The sequence below is a fragment of the Marmota monax genome, unplaced genomic scaffold, assembly GCF_021218885.2.
Source record: "Marmota monax isolate L192 unplaced genomic scaffold, Marmota_monax_Labrador192_F-V1.1 WCK01_AAM20220418_F8-fsc00024, whole genome shotgun sequence".
In the NCBI taxonomy this organism is placed as follows: Eukaryota; Metazoa; Chordata; class Mammalia; order Rodentia; family Sciuridae; genus Marmota; species Marmota monax.
In genome coordinates, this window is record NW_026695224.1 from 20,080,188 (window position 1) to 20,099,511 (window position 19,324).

Sequence of the window (19,324 nt, forward strand, 5' to 3'; positions counted from 1 at the left end):
TCCATCCAGAATTCTGATCATGTAATACCCTTGCTCTAAACCCTTCCATAGCTCTCTACTGTCCTCAGGATATAAATCCAGGCATCTTGCAGTGGCCTATAGATCTCTGCCCACACATCCAGCTTCCCCTTTGTCTACTGCTTATTGCAGGTACTTTCTGGTCTCCAAGTCTTTGGAAGTCTGTTCTTTGCCTGGATCAACCTTTCTTACCTCTTGCTTGTATCTCCTGTTCTTACCTACCCTATGAAGGTCCTGCAGCCAGGGAATTTTGAACCTTTTCAGAACTGCTGGCACAGCTCTAATCTCTTTGCACAGTAATTAGAGATTTGCTGTTACCCTTCCCCTGACCCCTGAAGGGAGACTTAATTTATCTCTGCATCCCCAGATCCAGAGTAGGTAAAGGCATACAGCACTGGGCAGGAATGAACTGGTCCAAGATGAATGTCTCACATGCTCAGGACATTCCTAGTTCTCCTGACCTAGTTAGGTTCCCCCTAGGGCTCCCTGATAGCTCAGGAGTCACTGAGATCTCTACAAAGAGCTCCACCTTGCCTCCTCTCCCAGGGGTTTTTGTGGGTGGTGTGGGTATGCTGTAGGCCCTGTGAGGTGGCACTTTTCAGGCCTCCCATCTACACTCAAGCCTCTTGAGGCAGCACCATGGGTTCCTCCAGTAACGCTCTTCAGGAGATACTATGCCCTGTGGGCCTTTTGCCAGGGGCAAGGAGCCTGGGGAGACCATCATTAGTGCCTCTCCTGACTCCCTGTCTACTATTGAGCCTCAGTGGATCCCCAAGTAAACAAGCCCAGGCTCAGAGTCCCCAGACCCAGGAGGCAATGTCTTGGGCTGTCCTAGGAGAAGGCAGGCCTCTGGGGATGGACGGGACAAGATCCCTCCTGCATTCATGGCTGTGTATGGGGATGTAGAGGTCAAAGCTGTGAGTGGCCCGAGCTCACAAGGAGTTCCCTGCTCTGCCTGCTCAACTTTGATAGGGAGATAAACCCTGCCCCTCTGTCTTTTGGATGAATTCTAGAATGCACACGCTGCTTCCAAGCAAGGCAGGCTAGTGGGGCAGACAAAGGTGCAACCATCAAGACGCGGGCCCCACTCCACCGTAGAGGGTCTGTTGCTACCCATTTCCTTGGGCTCCATCCACTCCTTACCTGGAGCCTCCGTTCAGTCCCTGCTCTTTCGAAATTCCACCGTTGAAGTTGGGATGGAGGGATGGGATTGAACCCAGGGGGCGCCTAACCATTGAGCTACGTCTCCAGTCCTTTTTATTTTCTATTTTGAAACAAGGTCCCGCTTAAGTTGCTGAGGCTGGCTTTTAACTTGCGATACTCCTGCCTCAGCCTCTGCCACCTGAGTCGCTGGGATAATAGGCGTGCGCCACCGCGCTCAGCGGCTTTTATTTTTGCTCACGCTGACCTCAAGATCACACAGCCTCAGCTTTCCGAGGTGTGGGGATTAAAGGCGTGTGCCGCCCAGGCGGGCCACCATGCATTCTTTAAATCCTGTCATCAGTAGTAACTCTAAACGGCCGCCCATCATCAAACCTATAACCCTATTGGTGCTCCTTCCTCGACGTGAACTCTGCCTAATGAGGAAAGGCATCTTCTCCAATTGACCTGTGGTGGTTTCCCTAATGCAACTGAAGAGGACTATGGGCTCTAACACGGGCTTGGTTTAGGAGTTCCAGAGGGAACAGAGGCGTAACTACAACTCCCGGGAGGCAACAAGGCCTTCGAGTCCATATTCACGTGACTTCCTTCTCGCAGATAGGGAAGTCACACGATAGGTTGGCGAGGGGCGGGGCCCGCAGCGCTGCCGGCCTATGAGTGGCCCGGTCGGATGGGCGCGCGGCAGGGGGCGGGGCCGGGTGCGCGGTACGGCGCGGGCGCGCGCCAGCAGCGGCGGTGGTGGCGGCGATTCTTGGGGGGGGGGGCGGGGAACTTTGGCCAAGGCGGCGGTGGCGACTTAGACACCGCAACTGGCGGCGGTTGCAGCTCCTACTGCTTCTCGACGCACTGCCAGCTTTCTAGTTCGAAACGAAACGCTCAACGTGGCGGGCCACGCCCGGAAAGTTTGCCGAAGAGCCACGACCTCCTGGCCGGCGCGGCCCGGCATGAAGCGGCGCTGAGGAGCCCGCTGCCGCCGCCGCCGCCGCCGCCTGAGGAGGAGCCGCGGCATTCCGGGCCACGCCGATGACTACTGCAAACTGTGGCACCCACGACGAGCTCGACTTCAAACTCGTCTTTGGCGAGGACGGGGCGCCGGCGCCGCCGCCCCCGGGCTCGCGGCCTGCAGGTGGGTGCCGGGCCAGGCGGGACTGAGGAACGTGCGAGCTCGCTTTTGCCTGGTTCTCCGATTGTTCGGGCACTGTTAACCTGGTGTGAGTGAGCGTACTGGGTAAAGACAAATTTAAAGAGCTGAGGAGGTGTGTGAGTTGCTGTACCATGGAAGTGGCTGCTCGCTTGCCTGTGAAGCAAACTAGGGAGGAACTTGACTCCCGGACGCCAGTGGCGGGTGCATACCCGGGGTTTGGAGGCCGAGGGTCGGGGCCGCAGCCCAAGTGGCGTCTGGTTGTCGCTCCTTTGCCAGCGTGGTGCAGAGAAAATGTTATCCCAGTGTTATGTGAGGCTCACTTGGTATTTCATCTGTGCTAGGTTGTTTTAAAAATTCTTTTTTTTTAAAGAGGCGTATTTGAGGGGTAGGATTCTTTTAAAATTCGTGTACTGTTTTTAAAAATCTACGTTGCTAGGGGAGTAATGCTTTCGGGATAACTTTCAGTTGTGCAAGTTTATGGCCTATACCTAATTCGGAGTGTAATTATAACGGAATTTATCTGAAAACTGTTTTCTTGCTACAGGAAAGTGTAAGTTTTGTTTTATTTTGTTTTAAAGTAGGATATCTTTTTCATAATTATCCTAGAAAGTTCTGAAAGTCTTGTTTTAAGAGAAAGCTCTCTCCTTAGAACATTTTAAAAGATATCGTAAATTGGGAAAGCTGGACACTGTAATTCTTGCAGGTCAGACCAATCAGGAAATAGAAACAGGACGACTGGGAACTTGGGATTCTCCTATGACCTGGTTTGGAATACTGTGGTTCATTAAGTTCAGTTACATATGCAGGAGAACTCAAAAAAGTGGATGGGTAGGGTAATCCCTATTTATTCTTTCTGGGTATTTAGGTGAATTACTTCATGTAAATATTGATGTTTAACAGATGGTTCTCTAGAGTTGAATTGGAAATTTACCTGAATGTGAGGCATAAGAATTCTCTGGGCGCTTCAATACTTGTTTTATCAGATCTTTTTATTCTTTATGTTTAGGTGTCTTTTTCAAATAAATAAGTAATTTGCAATAGTTATTTATTGGCTGCATTTCTTTTCCATTTTCTTTCTTTTTGTACCGGGGATTGAACTCAGGGCCACTCCACCACTGATATCCCCAGCCCTATTTTGTATTTTATTTAGAGAGGGTCTCACTGAGTTGCTTAGTGCCTTGCTTTTGCTGAGGTTGGCTTTGAACTCATCAGCCTCAGCCTCTGGGTACAGGCAGGCATGGTGCTGGCTCTTTTCAGTTCCACCAACATTTGAGCATCTATTATGTTAAATGTGGTGTTACTTTGATGCAAAAAGGACTGGCTCCTCAGGAGTTGGGGAAATAGTTGGAGGAAACACATAGTCCAAATAACTAGGCAGATTGACTCATGATGTATTTTGTAACAGAGGAAGAAACAGGAAAAGTGGAATTTGTGGAGAGGGTGGCATTAAATTGTACTCAGATTATTGGGACTAAACAAAATAAAAACAAAGTGTTTGAGTATGTTATAAAGAAGATAAACAATTGATACCAACTTTCCTAGGCACAGATTTTGCTAGGGTCAATTATACACTAAATATATAATTAATAAAGGTGTTAACCAAACATGAATTTTAAAAGGGTGTTGTCATCTAAGTAGGAATTGTATGTACATCAGAAGAAAAAAAAAACACCTTTTTTCTTTGTGGTACTGGGGATTGAGCCCAGGGTGCTCTGCCAACTTGAGTTACATTTTTTATTTTTGGGGGGTAGCCTTTTTTTTTTTTTTTTCCTTTAAGGGTAGTGGGAATTTAACTGGGCTTTATCTTAAACCCTTTTTACATTTTATTTGAGACAGGTTCTTTGCTAAGTTGCTGAGGCTGGTCTTGAGCTTGCAATTCTCCTGCTCAAGTCTTCCCAAGTTTCTGGGATTACAGATGTGCACCACCATGCCTGGCTTTTTATTTTTTACTTATTTTTTTGGTACCAGGGATTGAACCCAGGGACACTTAACCACTGAGCCACATCCCCAGCCCTTGTTTATTTTGAGGCACAGTCTCCCTAAATTGCTGAGACTGGCCTTAATTGTATGATCCTCCTACCTGAGCCTTCTGAGTAGCTGGTATTACAGGTGAATGCCAGTTGCCCCCTGCAAATAAACGTTTGATATTAAAATGGGTCTTGATTTATAATTGATGTTACTAAAGGTAAAATGAGTAGTTTTATTTATGACAAAAAAAGTCCGCTTTTCTAACTGGTAAAGTTTTTAAAAATTAAGGTGAAGTACATGTGAATAAGTAAACTATTTTCAAATCAACAATTTACTGTCATTTAGTACACTCATAGTATTGTGCCTTACCACTTCTAATTCCAGATCATCTTCATTACCCCAAAAGAAAACTTGTACCCATTAAACCTCATTCTTCTTCCCCTCCCAGCCTTTGGCTACCAACAATCTGATAAGTGTAATTATGAGCACAGTATGTTTCCAGGGATTGATTCATTCTGTGTATTTCATATAAATGAAATAATATGATATATAACCTTTTGTCTCTGATTTCTTTCAATTAAGATGTTTTCATAGTTTGTTCACTGTCTATCATGTATGCATACTGCATTCCTTTCTAGAGCTAAGTAGTATTCCTTTGTGAACATATAACTCATCACAATATATTTATCTCTTCATCCAGTGATAGATATTTGGGCTGTTCCATCTTTTGGTTATTGTGAATAGTGCTGCTGAACAGCACTGACAAGTGTAATTATGAGTACAGTATGTACTTTAAAGGAATTAAGTAGATTAACTGAATGCTTTTTTGAAGGTATATGCAGTGAGGTAGGCCATGAGAATAAAATTGGAGAATTGATTTAAATGTATTGTTTAAATGTATTTACCTGGTTTTGGATTCTTTTCCTCTCTGGAATGGAAGTTCCTTGAGAGGAGGGTTAGTGTTTGTATGTTGTTAATAATTATATTGTTCTTCGTTGTGGCTAGCACACTGCTTTGATGTAGTAGGCACCTGATATTTATTTAATTAATAAATAAATACCATGTTAAAATTTTTTAAAAAATATTAAGTTGTAGATAGACACAATACCTTTATTTTATTTATTTATTTTTATGTGGTGCTGAGGCTGGAACCCAGTGCCTCACATGTGCTAGGCAAGCGCTCTACCACTCAGCCACATCCCCACACCCCCCATGTAAAATTTTGAGTCAGTCATTTTTTTCCTAGTAGATGAAGTTAATGATGTTGTTTCAGTTCTTTGGCTTTTGTTGGTTTAATTTCATAAGGTACAAATCATGATAATTTGGGCCTGCAGTGGGTATTCATCTCTCAAAAGGTTTGAGGGTACTTAGCACATCTAAATTTTTTTTTTATTTCTCTTTCTTTTTTTTGGGGGGGGGGCACATCTAAATTTTCATACAGGGAAAATATTTTTGAAAAATGTTTGGTGGGAGGAGGAGATAGAGAGTAAAGCCAATCTAAAGGGCTGAATTTAATGTGTGTGCTAAGCAAGCTTGCTAAAGCTTCTACACAGTAGATGATTTGTGGCGTACTTGATAGCATTGAAAAAAAAATATATATATATGTGATTGACTTTTTTTTAATGTTTTGCTTATTGAGGTGTTTTGAGATTTTTTTCCCATTGAAGAAAATTTAAGACTCTAGAGTCTTTAGTTGTTTTTTATTTTTGTTTTAGCTCCCAGTGCTTCCTCTGATTTTCCCAGTTAAAATGGGAAAACTATTTTATTAGACTTTCTTCTTGTACCCAGCTTCAAATTGATGATACCTACCCCTCAATAGTAAATAGGGACTTTAAAATAGGTACCTGTTTAATATTAATTTCATTATTTGCCATTGTAAAGACCAGCTTCTGATACCCTATTTTGGTGTACTAAATATATATCTAACTTTGATGTTATAATAAACTTTATTTTGCAAATTCAGAGTTTCATTGTGAAATATTGATTTTCTAATCTTCAACGAGAGTCACTGGGAGGAATGTATACTACACTGTGTAGTATCTTAACCTACTGCAGTTTCCTAAAAGAAGCAATATCTTAGATATAATACATATTTTTGTAAAAAACTTTATTATAAGATTTAATTTTGCCAGCTATTATTTAAAAAAAAAAAAACTTGTAACACAAGTTTTTTCACGTGAAATTGAGGAACTTTTCTCGGATGATCGATTTATTTATTTATTTATTTGGTACTAGGGATTGAACTCAGGGGTACTCGACCACTGAGTCACATCCCAGCCCTATTTTGTATTTTATTTAGAGACAGGGTCTCACTGAGTTGCTTAGTGCCTCACTTTTGCTGAGGCTGGCTTTGAACCAGTGGTCCTCCTGCCTCAGCCTCCAAAGCCACTGGGATTACAGGCATGCGCCACCACGCCCAGCTTGGGTGATTGTTTAAGACTATGATTTAGTGTTTTTGTCTTGTGCTTGGAGATCTGTTCTATGTGTTCATTATAATTTATTGCCTCTTAGATCATTTTCTCATTTTTCAGTTTTATTTTTTACTCAAGGGTTTTATTTTGATGCTCTTTAATGGTAGTTAACATTTTTTTTGTAACACAATAGGCTGGTTCCCCCCACCCCTGCTAGTTGTCAAATTTGGTTTTAGACATTTTATCTGTTTTTTAAAATTCTCTTAATTCTAGTCTTTATTCTTTAAATGTTACTTCTTTTCTCATATTTTACCAAGTAAGTGTAAGTACTGAAGGTCATTTGCTTTTTATTTATTTATTTTAGTTGTCGATGGACCTTGATTTATTCATGTACGTTGCTGAGAATCCAACTCAGTGCCTCACATGTTAAGCAAGCACTCTACAACTCCGGCCAGGTCATTTCCCTTTTTGGGGGGGTACCAGGGATGGAACTCAAGGGTACTCAGCCACTGAGCCACATCCCCAGTCCTGTTTTGTATTTTATTTGGAGACAAAGTCTCACTGAGTTGCTTAGTGCCCCACGGTTGCTGAGGCTGACCAGTCTCGACCTCCTGGGCTGCTGGGATTATAGACTTGTGCCACCATGCCCACCCAAGTCTTTTGCTTTTAATTGTTTTTCCCCTTTTTTGAATTGTTCCTGCTGCTGTAGGGAGTGAAAGGTGGTTGGTTTGCTAACCATTGTAAGTATAAGTGGATATTTAAATTAGGATTAAAAAAGGGAAGTTGTTTGTGTGGTTTCCTGTAGAAATTTAATGGTATATTTGTACATCTCATTAGTTACTGTAAAGGATGCTAATCCATATTTTCATACCATAGGCCACCTTTTTCTGTAGACTTGAATGCAGTGAGAATATGTATTAAGTAGAGTCAGTGATAAATATTTCACCATTTCACTTGGAAAAATAATTAAATATTTCAATGAAATGCTTCCTTGATTGGGATTGGAGGATGTTTCTGTAGTTATTAGCAGAGTTTCATGGTGGAGATTAGTGAATAAATGAGTTTTAGTGAGTATGAGGAAGAACTCAGGGGAAGAAAATTCAGTGTCATATTGTTGTGTTTAAAAACATTGACCATGGGCTGGGGATGTGGCTCAAGCGGTAGCGCGCTCGCCTGGCATGCGTGCGGCCCCGGTTCGATCCTCAGCACCACATACAAACAAAGATGTTGTGTCCGCCAAATACTAAAAAATAAAATATTAAAAAAAAATTGACCATGTATGCTTTGGTATTCCTGCACTTTGTTAAGTTTTCCCATTTGCTAATACAGAAGGAATATTTTGGTATGTATTCTGAAGTATTAATAGACGTTATACTACAGCTTTATTAGATAATGTAAAAGTTAAACCTGTGTATTATGTACATGGCCAAGAAATTGTGGGTATCCAATAAGGCCTGCATCTTAAGCATTAATGAGCTTTTAAAGTTATTAATTTGGGGTAAATTGTAGAATCACCTTCTTCTTATGACTTGCCTTTCAGTGGCAATCATAAATTTCCCCTAAAATTGTATGTATTTTTATAGAAGGCAGAGTCAAACTCTGCTTTTTAAAAAAAATATATTTATTTTTTAGTTTTAGGTGGATGCAATATCTTAATTTTATTTTTATGTGATGCTGAGGATTGAACACAGTGCCTCATGAATGCTAGGCGAACACCCTACCACTGAGCCACAACCCCAGTCCAAAACTCTGCTTTTGAGGTTCACTCTATGTGTAACTTTTTGGTGAAGTGTGATCTTAAGGACATTTTTGGTGAGAAAATGTATTCCTTTTTTGTTCAGGGAGTCATAAATACTGATACGTAAAATGAAAACCTTTTAAGAGAGGATAGTGACGTATGTTACTGATTTGCCTCTCTTTATTGCTAGTTGAGAAGTAGATTGTTCCGAAATGGTGATGTTTTATTTTAAACAGGGGTGGAGTGGAGGAAGCCATAGTATAGTGAAGGCAGTCATATTATTCTCAAGAGATAGGAAACCTGAGTAGTTTGAGCCTCATTTGATAGTGAGCGGTAGGTTGACTGCTCGAGCAGTAACATAAATAAGGGAGGTGCTGCTAAAGCTGTCCTGATGGTTCAGGGGAGTAGATACAGCAGATTTGGCAGTAAGCCTACCTTCTAAAACTAAATCCAAGTCATCAAATTTGCCCAGGCATGCCATATGAGGTTCAAATAGCAGTGGAATTTAAGAGGAGTGAATTTGTTCTGGGAGGTTTAGGAGAATCACAAGCCAGAGCAAGCTTTTTTTTTTTTTTTTTTTTTTTTTTTTTAATCAGCCATAATTTTAAATCAAACATAGGAATGGTCTGCATATATTTCAACTTTTCAGGTAATTTTCTATATTTATGTTGGATGACTTTCACCTGTTTGTCTGAATTTGACAAATTTTTGGAAAGAGGAACAGTTGGAGCTGTAAGATTTAAGTAGTATTGCTTATCAACAGCTGAAATTTGTTTGAACTGTCCTAGAATCCTAGTATACTGGAGAAGTAGCTTGAAGAGTCCATTTTCCTACAAATTGTACAATTTTCATTATGTTTTATGTTTCAGCAGCAGATGAGAGTTTTAACATTTAAAATATATATTTTAATGTCTCAAAATTTGTATTAATTTTGGGTTAAATTTTCATCAGCTTTTACTGTTTATTTTAATTAAAAATAAATAAGAATTGGGGCGGGGGTTGTGGCTCAGTGGTAGAGTGCTTGCCTAGCACGCGTGAGACACTGGGTTCAGTCCTCAGCACCACATTAAAATAAAGATATCGAGTCCACCTAAAACTTTAAAAAACAACAACAACAAAAAAGAGGATTATGTGAGCTCTGAAATTGGGTTAATTCAGATTAATATTATTATTATTATTTTTTTTGGTACCAGGAATTGAATGCAGGGCCACTTAACCACTGAGTCACATTCCCAGCCCTTTTTATTTTTTATTTTTAAACAGGGTCTTACTAAGTTGCTTAGGGCCTTGCTGAGTTGAAATATAAATGTATTTCAGTATTGCTTTATAAAAATCTTACAGTAAAGCTTGGTAAATATCACATTCAGAAAAAATGTTATTTAGAAATAATTGAAGCTAGACACTGGGTATATGAGGATATACTTATAATCAGTGTCATGTGCCATGAATATATAATAACAAATCTCACTATTATTTATCATTATACATCAATTAAAATAAGGAAAATTATAATAGTCTCTGCTCTTTGTATGTTTTTAAGCTTACATTTAAAATTGCACTCAGAAGCTCTTCAAGCTCTTTGAGGTGCTAGGTTAGGATAAAAAAAAACTTTACTTTTAAAAATAATACTGCGAAGTTAATAGAATTTGCTGTTGCGTGTAATTTTTAAAACTTTAATTTTTTGCAGTACTGGGAATTGAACCAGGGGCACTTTACCATGGAGATATATCCTTAGCCCTTTTTATTTTTTTATTTTTTATTTTGAGAACAGGATCTTCTTAAGTTGTCCAGGCTGGCCTTGAACTTGTAAATTAGCCTCATCCTTCTGAGTAGCTGGGATTGCAGGCATATGCCGCTGTGCATGGCTAAATAAAACTTATTTAACAAATTGAGAAAAATTAGTGGTATGCCTGATTAACAAAATTCATTTCTTCTTTTGATTTTGTGTATTAGCAGTGGGATGGTGAAGTTAGTGGTGTGCATAAATACAAAGTCAGCTGATCTTGTGACATATTAATTTATTTTTTGCAGTACTAGGGATCAAACCCAGGGCCTCATGCATGCTCTGAGCTACATTTCTCAGTCCTTGTGATATGCTTTTGAGTAGGTATTTTTTATTTGAAATTATTTTCTAGTTATCTGTGTGTGATCAGAAAAGTTTACTTGTTGTTTAGCAATTTAAGAGATTACCTTAAAACATTTAAATGTTTGAGCATATTGCTTGTGTACATCAATCTGATGTTTATTAAGTGTTGTCAGTTCACTTGCACTTTTGAATTAATGATGAAATGAAGCTAGAGAGGTTCCTCTTAAAGACTACATTTTTAATCTATAAAATTGATGAGATTTATTTACAAAGATAATAGATATAAATTCTTTAGATTTGCGAACATTACAGAGCAAATAAGATCTGAAATTTATATCAAATTTTGCCATTTGTGCCTGGTGCAGTATCACACGCCTGTAATTCCAAGCTACTCAGGAGGCCAGCACAGAAGGATTGCAGGAGTTCCAAGCCAACCTGGGCAACTTTATTTACTTACTTATTTGTTTATTTATTGGTGCTGGGGATTGAACCCAGGGCCTTGTGCATGCAAGGCAAGCACTCTATCAACTGAGCTATATACCCAGCCCCTGGGCAACTTTATTGACCCTGTTTCAAAATAAAATTTAAAAATGGCTGGGGTTCAGTACCCAGTACTGCAAAACAAAACAACAACAAACCGCAAACCATTTGTAAGATCATACTAAACACTAAAAAATACAAATTTTAATCCTGTCCTTTATTTTTTTTAAGTTTATTTTTTAAATATTTTTTTAGTTGTAGATGGACACAATATCTTTGTTTATTTTTTTGTGTGGTGCTGGGGATTGAACCCAGGGTCCCACGCATGCAAGGCAAGTGTTCTACCACTGAGCTCCAGCTCTAGCCCTAACCCTGTCCTTTATATAAGGAAAGTCTTTGGGGGAAAATATAGAAAGTTTTACCTAAATGTTGCTTTAAAAATTTCATTTCACTGTAAGAGGTTTAAGAGAACTTGATATTTTCTCTGCTTTCAGTACTTCTTTATATTTGTCACTTCCTTTCAGTAAGGTTGTCAGTAAAAATAACATTCAAGAAAAAAAGGACAAGTGTTCAAGCTAGATGACAGGTGTATGGCATTATTCTTTTTTTTTTTTTTAATTCTACTTAGTTTTACATAACAGCAGAATGCATTTCATTTCATTGTACACAAATGGAGCACAACTTTTCAGTTCTCTGGTTGTACATGATGTGGAGTCGCACCATTTGTGCAGTCATACATGTACCTAGGGTAATGATGTCTGCCTCATTCCACCATTTTTTATATGGCATTATTCTATCTATATTTTAGTTATGTTTGAAAACTTTTTTTATTTTTCAGGGTGGGGATTGAACTCAGGGACACTCAACCACTGAGCCACATCCCCAGCTCTTTTTTGTATTTTAATTACAGACAGGGTCTCACTTGAGTTATTTAGCACCTTGCTGTTGCTGAGGCTGGCTTTGAACTCAGAATCCTCCTGTCTCAACCTTCCAAGGTGCAGGGATTAGAGGTACAGGCATGCGCCACTGTGAGTGGCTGAAAACTTTTGTAATACAAAGTTTTGAATCCTTTTTGACCATGATCCAAGAAAGAAATACTTCTTTTGAACTACACAACTTCTAGAAGAAAATGTAGGATTGATACTCCAGTATATCGGCAGGGGCAACAGCTTTTTCCGTAGGACCTCTAAAACTCAGGAAATAATGCTAACAGTAAATGGTTGACATCAAGTTAAAAATCTTCTGCATAGCAAAGGCAACAATTAGGAATGTGAAGAGAAGCTACCAAATGGGAGAAGATTTTGCTAGCAATTCTTCAGATGGAGGATTGATATCTAGAATATATAAAGTACTCAAAAAACTTTATACCAGAAAATCAAATAACCCAATTAATATGTGCAAATTAATTCAGCAGACTCTTGTCAAAAAAAGAAATACAAATGGCCAACAAATACATGAAAAAATGTTCAGGATCATTAGCAATTAGGGAAATGCAAATCAAAACTATACTGAGGTTTTATCTCACACTAGTCAGAAGCATTCATCAGGAATACAAATAATAAATGCTGGAGAGGATTGGAGAAAAAGGAACGCTTTTAGGTGAAACTGTAATTTAGTACAACCACTGTGAAGTCAGTGTGGAGGTTCCTCAAAAGACTAGGTATGGAACCTCCATATGACCTAGCTATACCACTCCTTGGAATTTATCCTTAAAAATTAAATTCGTTGGGGGCTGGGGTTGTGATAGAGCACTTGCTAGAAAGTACAAGGCCCTAGGTTTGATCATCAGCACCACATAAAAATAAATAAATAAAGGTATTGTGTCCAACTCCAACTAAAAAATAAATATTAAAAAAATTAAAGTTGTCATACTATAGTGATACATAGATACCCATGTTTATAGTCGTGCAGTTCACAAGAACCAACTATGGAACCAGCCTAGGTGTTTATCAAAGGGTGAATGGATAAAGAAAATGTGGTATATACGTAATGGAGTTTTATTCAGCTATAAAGGAAAATGAAATTATGGCAGTTACAGGAAAATGTATGGAACTAGAAACTTTATGTTAAGCAAAATAAATCAAACAGAAGGTTAAGGATCCTTTGTTTTCTCATGAGGAAGCTAGAGAGGAAAAAAGGAAAAGAAAGGTGCAGTGGATCTTATTGAAATCAAAGAAAGATCAGTAGAGGAAAGGGAGGGACCAAGGGGTGGGAGATGGGTAGAATGGGAGAAGTGCTAAAGAGTGATATTAGCCAAATTATATTGTTACGTGGTCTTCATGTATGAATGTGTAACAGTAAATCCCATTATTATGAACAATTGTAATGCACCAATAAATTGAAAAAGAAAAAAATAAAAACAGAAATTGAAAAAGGAAAAAAAGAAATACTTACTGTGTGGTAGTGGGGGTTGAACCTTAGGGGTGCTAAACCACTTACTTATCTCTTAAGTAAGTGGTTTAGCACCCCTAAGGTAAGTAAGTGGTTTAGCACCCCTAAGGTTCAACACACACATATATAAAATATATACATGCATATATGTATGTATACATATATATGTACATATATAATATGTAATGCATTCATTTATTCTATAGTACTGGGATTGAAGCTGGGACCCTTTTTATTTTGAAATGGATGTCTAAATTGTTCCGGCTGGCCTTGAACTTATAATCTTCTCTTTCTGAGCCTCCTGAGTCTCAGTACCACAGTGCCTGGACTCTCTTTTTATTTTTTGGGACAGAGTCTTGCTGAATTGACTGAATTTTTAATTCTTCTGCCTCAGCCTCCCAAATTGGTGGGATTTTAAATATATGCCACTGTGCCCTGGTCTAGAAATATTTTCTTTTTTGGGGGGGGTACCAGAGATTGAACTCAGGGGTGCTTAACCATTGGGCCACATTCCTACCCTGCCCCCCCCCACTTTTTAAAAAATATTTGTTAGTTGTAGTTGGACACAATACCTTTATTTTATTTTTATGTGGTGCTTAGGATCGAACCCAGGGCCTCGCATATGCTAGGCGAGTGCTCTACTGCTAAGCCACAACCCCGGCCCCTCCCCAACCCTTTTTAATATTTTGTTTAGAGATAGGGTCTCACTGAGTTGCTCAGGGCCTTGCTCAGTTGCTGAGGCTGGCTTTGAACGCACAATCCTCCTGCTTCAGCCTCCTGAGCTGCTGGGATGATAGGTGTGTGACACCATGCCCACTCCAGAAATATTTCTGTTTCAATGCAGCACTCTTTTTTTTTTTAACAGTACTGGGAATTGAACTCAGGGGTGTTCTACCACCGAGTTACATCTCCATCCCTTTTTGTTTTTTGTTTCTAGATAGGGTCTTCCTAAATTGCCCAGACTGGCATGGAATCTGTGATTCTCCTGCCTCAGGTTCTTGGAGTGTTGGGATTTTTATATGCATAAAATGAACACATTTCATACAAAACAATGCTTAGCTTTTATTCCATGGTATTATGCTGACATTTTCATTATATTAAAAAATTGTAGGCTGGGGTTGTAGCTCAGTGGTAGAGCACCTCACACACGTTGAGGCACTGGGTTTGATTCTCAGCACAACATAAAATAAAAAAAATAAAAATATTGTGTCCATCTACAACTAAAAATATATATTAAAAAATTCTCATAGGTCGTTAATAGGTCATGTACCACCTTCAGTTTAGTAAACAGTTCCCTTGCTCCAAGTGCAAAGGCATGTCTGTAATCCCAGCTGCTCAGGATTGCAAGGTTGAGGCCACCCTGGGCAGTTTAGCCAGATCCTGTCCCAAAATTAAATTAAAAGAAAAAGGGATGGGGATATAGCTCAGCAGTAACATGCTTGCTTAACACACACACACAATACACACACACACACCGAAAAGAAAAAGAAAAATACCCTTAAACCAGAACTCTAGGAAATAGTTTAATAGTTCTGATTAAAACCGTTAGGGCAAGGATGTCACTATGTTGCTTAGGCCCTTGCTTGCTAAGTTACTGAAGCTGTACTTGAACTTGTGATCTTCCTGCCTTAACCTCCAAAGCTGTTGACATTACAGGCATGCTCCACCATGCCTGGCAGAAAACAAATATATTTTAATTGTTAAAAATATGTAGAAAATAATAGTCAAATTTTAATTTGATATTAAATAACATAGAAAGTATTCCCTTTTTTTGTGGAGGAAAAACAATCTACAAAAAAATCACATTTAAATTTGCATTTTTATCATTATTTACTACTTTAATCCAAAAAGTTTCAGTCATATTTTAGAAAATTTTTTTAAATTGGAGGAGATAAAAATTTGTTGTAGGATCAGGTTAGAAAATATTATTTGCATGTATTATGAGTGTTATAACCAATGGGTTAACTGGAATCATAATGACATAGTCATACAGACTATAAAACATTAACTTTCAGTGTGCTTTTTGTAATAAAGTTTCATTAACAGCTTCAAAGTATCTTTCAAATTTCTGCAGTTAAATTTTTCTAATAACTAACTGTTTGCCAAAACTTTTCTTTTTTTTTTTTTTATGTAATGCACAGAAAAAGTATTTTAAAAAATTAGGTAAGTAATTAATGTTAATGATTCTTACTCAAAATAAGAAATTCTAGCAACAAATATTAAAATGAGGTAAAATAACTATTATTTTACTAGGAATACTAAAAAATAAGTAATAGAACATTTCCCCAACATTGTATTAATCATTTTGGTCAGTATATTTAGTTTTAGACATTTTTCTTGATTACAATTTAACTGTCTATTGAATGCTGAGATCTGTGTTTTATACTTTATGTAAACAAAAATAATAATTCTGGTTTAGCTAATATAAATTATTCAATTTAACATTCATTTTAATGTTGATTAAAAAAATTAAAAATAGAGTGTTTTACTGTGTTTCTACAGTGAGGAAAAATACTGGTTTCTGAACACCAGAAATATCAAAAGAAGACCAGACAACAGAATCTATAGTAAGAAAAAAAAATCAGCTTTTTTGTTTATGTTTAATGGTGACCTTTTAGAAATAATATTTTTAGCAAGTTATAATAAAAATATTTATAGCCATATTTGAGAAAAAAACCTGTTTAGGGCATTACCATATGAAAACTAGCAGGATGCAGTGGCATATGCCTATAATCCCAGCTACTCGAGAGACTGAGGCAGAAAAATTGCAAGGTTGAGGCCAGCCTAGGCAATTTAATGAGAATCTGCCTCAAATTAAAAAAAAAAAGTGGGGGACAGGCAGGGTGCTGGAGATTTAGTCAAGAAGTAGAAAGCTCTAGGTTCTCTAGATTTATTTCCTAGTATAAAGTTGGGTAAGATGTATAAACCAATAAAAACTACTAAGGCATAATATTTTTTAAAATTTTGCTTTGGTGTTACGGAAGGAACCCAGGGCCTTGTGAGCAGCACCTCCAGCCCTGGGTTTTTAAAAAATTGTTTAATTTATTGCTATCTTTTTATATGTTAGTTGATTAGTAAAATTTGCCATTTCTCAAAAGTGACTTGTATCTCCCTTATTCTCTTTGTTCTATGGCCAGAGTCAGTCTTGGTCACCTTTCAGTTGGATTTGTGTAGTTTCTCTTTCTATTTTATTTACCTAAATTCAGGAGGTTTTTTTGTTGTTGTTGTTTTGTTTTGTTTTTTGGTGGAGGAGTTTCTGGGGTTTGAACCTAGTGCGCTGTTCTACTAATTGGGTCTCCATCTCTTTATATTTTTTTAATTGAAGAAAGGGGGTTGCCAGGCTGACCTCAAGTTGCTGGGGTTATCAGTATGTGCCTCCTTGCTTGGACCAAATTCAGTTTGAAAGTCACAGCTAATGTTATCTTCAGTTTCTGCTCCTTTTTGTCTGTAACTGTCCTCAAAGGTCACGGTCATTGTGTTCACCTAAATTAACATCAAACTTATCACCTTTAATTTTATTTTTATCTCTTTCCAGGCTCAGAATTCTATACTTGTTTGAACTGCTTGGGATATCAATATTTTATGTTTTATAGTCTTTCAAGGAGATCATTTAGAGGTATTTTGATGTCATACTAAGCAAGATCTAAGTTTATTTCTATTGTTATTTGTGTGACATTGCTAAAAACTACAAAATAGTATCCATCTATATTTCAGTCCTTTCATTTTGTGAGGAACAAACTGAGGTTCGCATTGACTTACCAAACTGGATAATTTAACTAGTTAATATCAAAACAAAGACCTAGGACCTCTAACTTTCAGATCTTTGCTTTTTTTCAATAAATTGCTTAATTTGTGATTGAAAATCCTAGAGTTGTTTTTACACAGCCTATCATTTTGATCACTTTTTAAATTATTTTTTTGCATATGTGTTAGATAAATATTTAATCCAGTATTATTGGGTACCTGTTATGTGCAAAGTATTTTTGTATGTATTATCTTTAAGACTCATGTTAACCTGGAGAGGTAGGCATTATTTTTTTTAATACATGAAGAAACAAATAGATATTGATTTGATCATTTAGAAAGTGGAATAGTTGGAATTTGAGCCTTGCTTTTTTTAAAAAAATATTTATTCTTTTTTAGTTTTCAGCAGACACAACATCTTTGTTTGTATGTGGTGCTGAGGATCGAACACGGGCCTCACACAAGCCAGGCGAGCGCGCTACCGCTTGAGCCACATCCCCAGCCCTAGCCTTGCTTTTTTTTAGTATTTTTTTTGTTGTTGTTGTTGTAGTTGGATACAATACCTTCATTCCATTCAGTTAGTTTTATGTGGTGCTGAGGATCGAATCCAGGGCCCCGCACATGCTAGGTGAGCACTCCACCTCTGAGCACAATCCCAGCCCCTAGCCTTGCTCTTTTTTAACTGAAGTCTTGGACTCTGCTAGGCCTGCCTCTTGCCTCTGGACTTTGCAGAAAGAGTATAAATATAGAAATAATTCAGTTTTTTCCCCCTTGAGGAAAGCAAGGCTTATGGCGAGCACACGGAATCAAACATATCTTAGCTAAGACTTATAAGTTACATGTGTTCCTATGACTAGATTTTCTGCTTTTGGCTTGAAATAGCTACTTGAGGGATGCTGCTTATAAAATTTTTAAATGGTAGCAGTGGTATAGCAGACCAGGACCATCAAATGGTACTGTACCATTATATGTGTTAGGCCCAAATTTATCTCTTATGGGCCTTTTCTCTTTGTTTTTCCCCTGTGTATCTACAAGTAAAGAGATGTTACTGTTTTAGGGTTTGTTTTTTGGGTGCTGGGTATTGAACCCAGGACCTTGTACAAACTAAGCTTGTACTTCTAGGACTTGGGTACACTCCCAGCCTATTTTAGGCTGTAGGGCAGTTTACTAATAAGGAGGATTTGGTGTTTCTTTTTGGCACCCCCCCCCCCCCCAAGATATCCTGATGAAGTCTGCTTTGTGATTTTTCAGGGGTTTTTTGGTAGTTGGACTGAACCCAAGGGCAGTTTACCACTGAACTACATACATCCCCAGCCCTTTTTATTTTTGAGAGAGGGTATTGCTAAGGTGCTGAGAGTATCACTATTACTTATGCTGATCTTGAACTTGTGATCCTCCTGCCTCAGCCTCTTGAGTCAATGGGATTCCAGGCATGTGCCACTATGCCTGACTCTTACAGGCATAGTAACACCTCCACCAGTTTCCCTGCCTCCCTCCCCTGCTCACTCCCTCCCTTCCCTGCACTCAGCTACACTTCCAGCCCTAAAATTTAAAGCATTTTTAGATTTGTCATCAAAGTTACACGAAACCTAAAGAGGGAAAAGTTTTAGAATTTTGAAAATGCTGCACTGAGAAATATAGATCATTAGTTTTTTTTTTTTAAGGTTTACATTTTGCTTTCACATGTTAAAAAAATGAGTTCCATTTATTTACTTTGAATTTCAAATGCATGTAAAACTGTACTGCCCTTTATAGCCACTAACATTGATGCACATTTTTTCCTTGATATTTTGATCAATTTTTCATCTGCCATTTATTTATTTTTCACTATACTGGGAATTGAACCTGCATCTTCCCACATGCTAATCATGTGCTATAATACTAAGCTACATCCCCAGATCTTTATTTTACTGTTTATTTTTGTTTTGAGACAGGGTCTTACAGAAATGTGCAGGCTGGCCTTGAACTCTTGATGCTCTTACCTCAGCCTCCCAGGTAGCTGGGAATAGTTGGAATTTAGTGCATGCATCACCATACTGGGTTACCTGCCTTTTATTCTTATCGCCCAAGATCAGTATTATCTTTTGAACTTTGCCTATAAACTTTCTCTGTTTAATACATATCCCATTGTCTGCCTTCACCAGAACTCTTCTGTCCCAAGACAAGAAAGGCCTTTTTGTCCG

General features: G+C 38.3%; 1 protein-coding gene across 4 annotated transcripts in view; it reads left to right on the plus strand.

The window, feature by feature from the left end:
• The first annotated feature begins 1,921 nt into the window (after positions 1-1,921).
• Nfatc3 (nuclear factor of activated T cells 3) overlaps positions 1,922-19,324 on the plus strand; it is a 101,183-nt gene continuing 83,780 nt past the window's right edge. For all 4 annotated transcript variants that reach the window (XM_046434688.2, XM_058575846.1, XM_046434689.2 and 1 more), the window contains exon 1: positions 1,922-2,305. In XM_046434688.2, the coding sequence (XP_046290644.1) occupies positions 2,203-2,305 (103 nt within the window). In that variant the 5' untranslated portion in view covers positions 1,922-2,202. The remainder of the gene's footprint in view (positions 2,306-19,324) is intronic.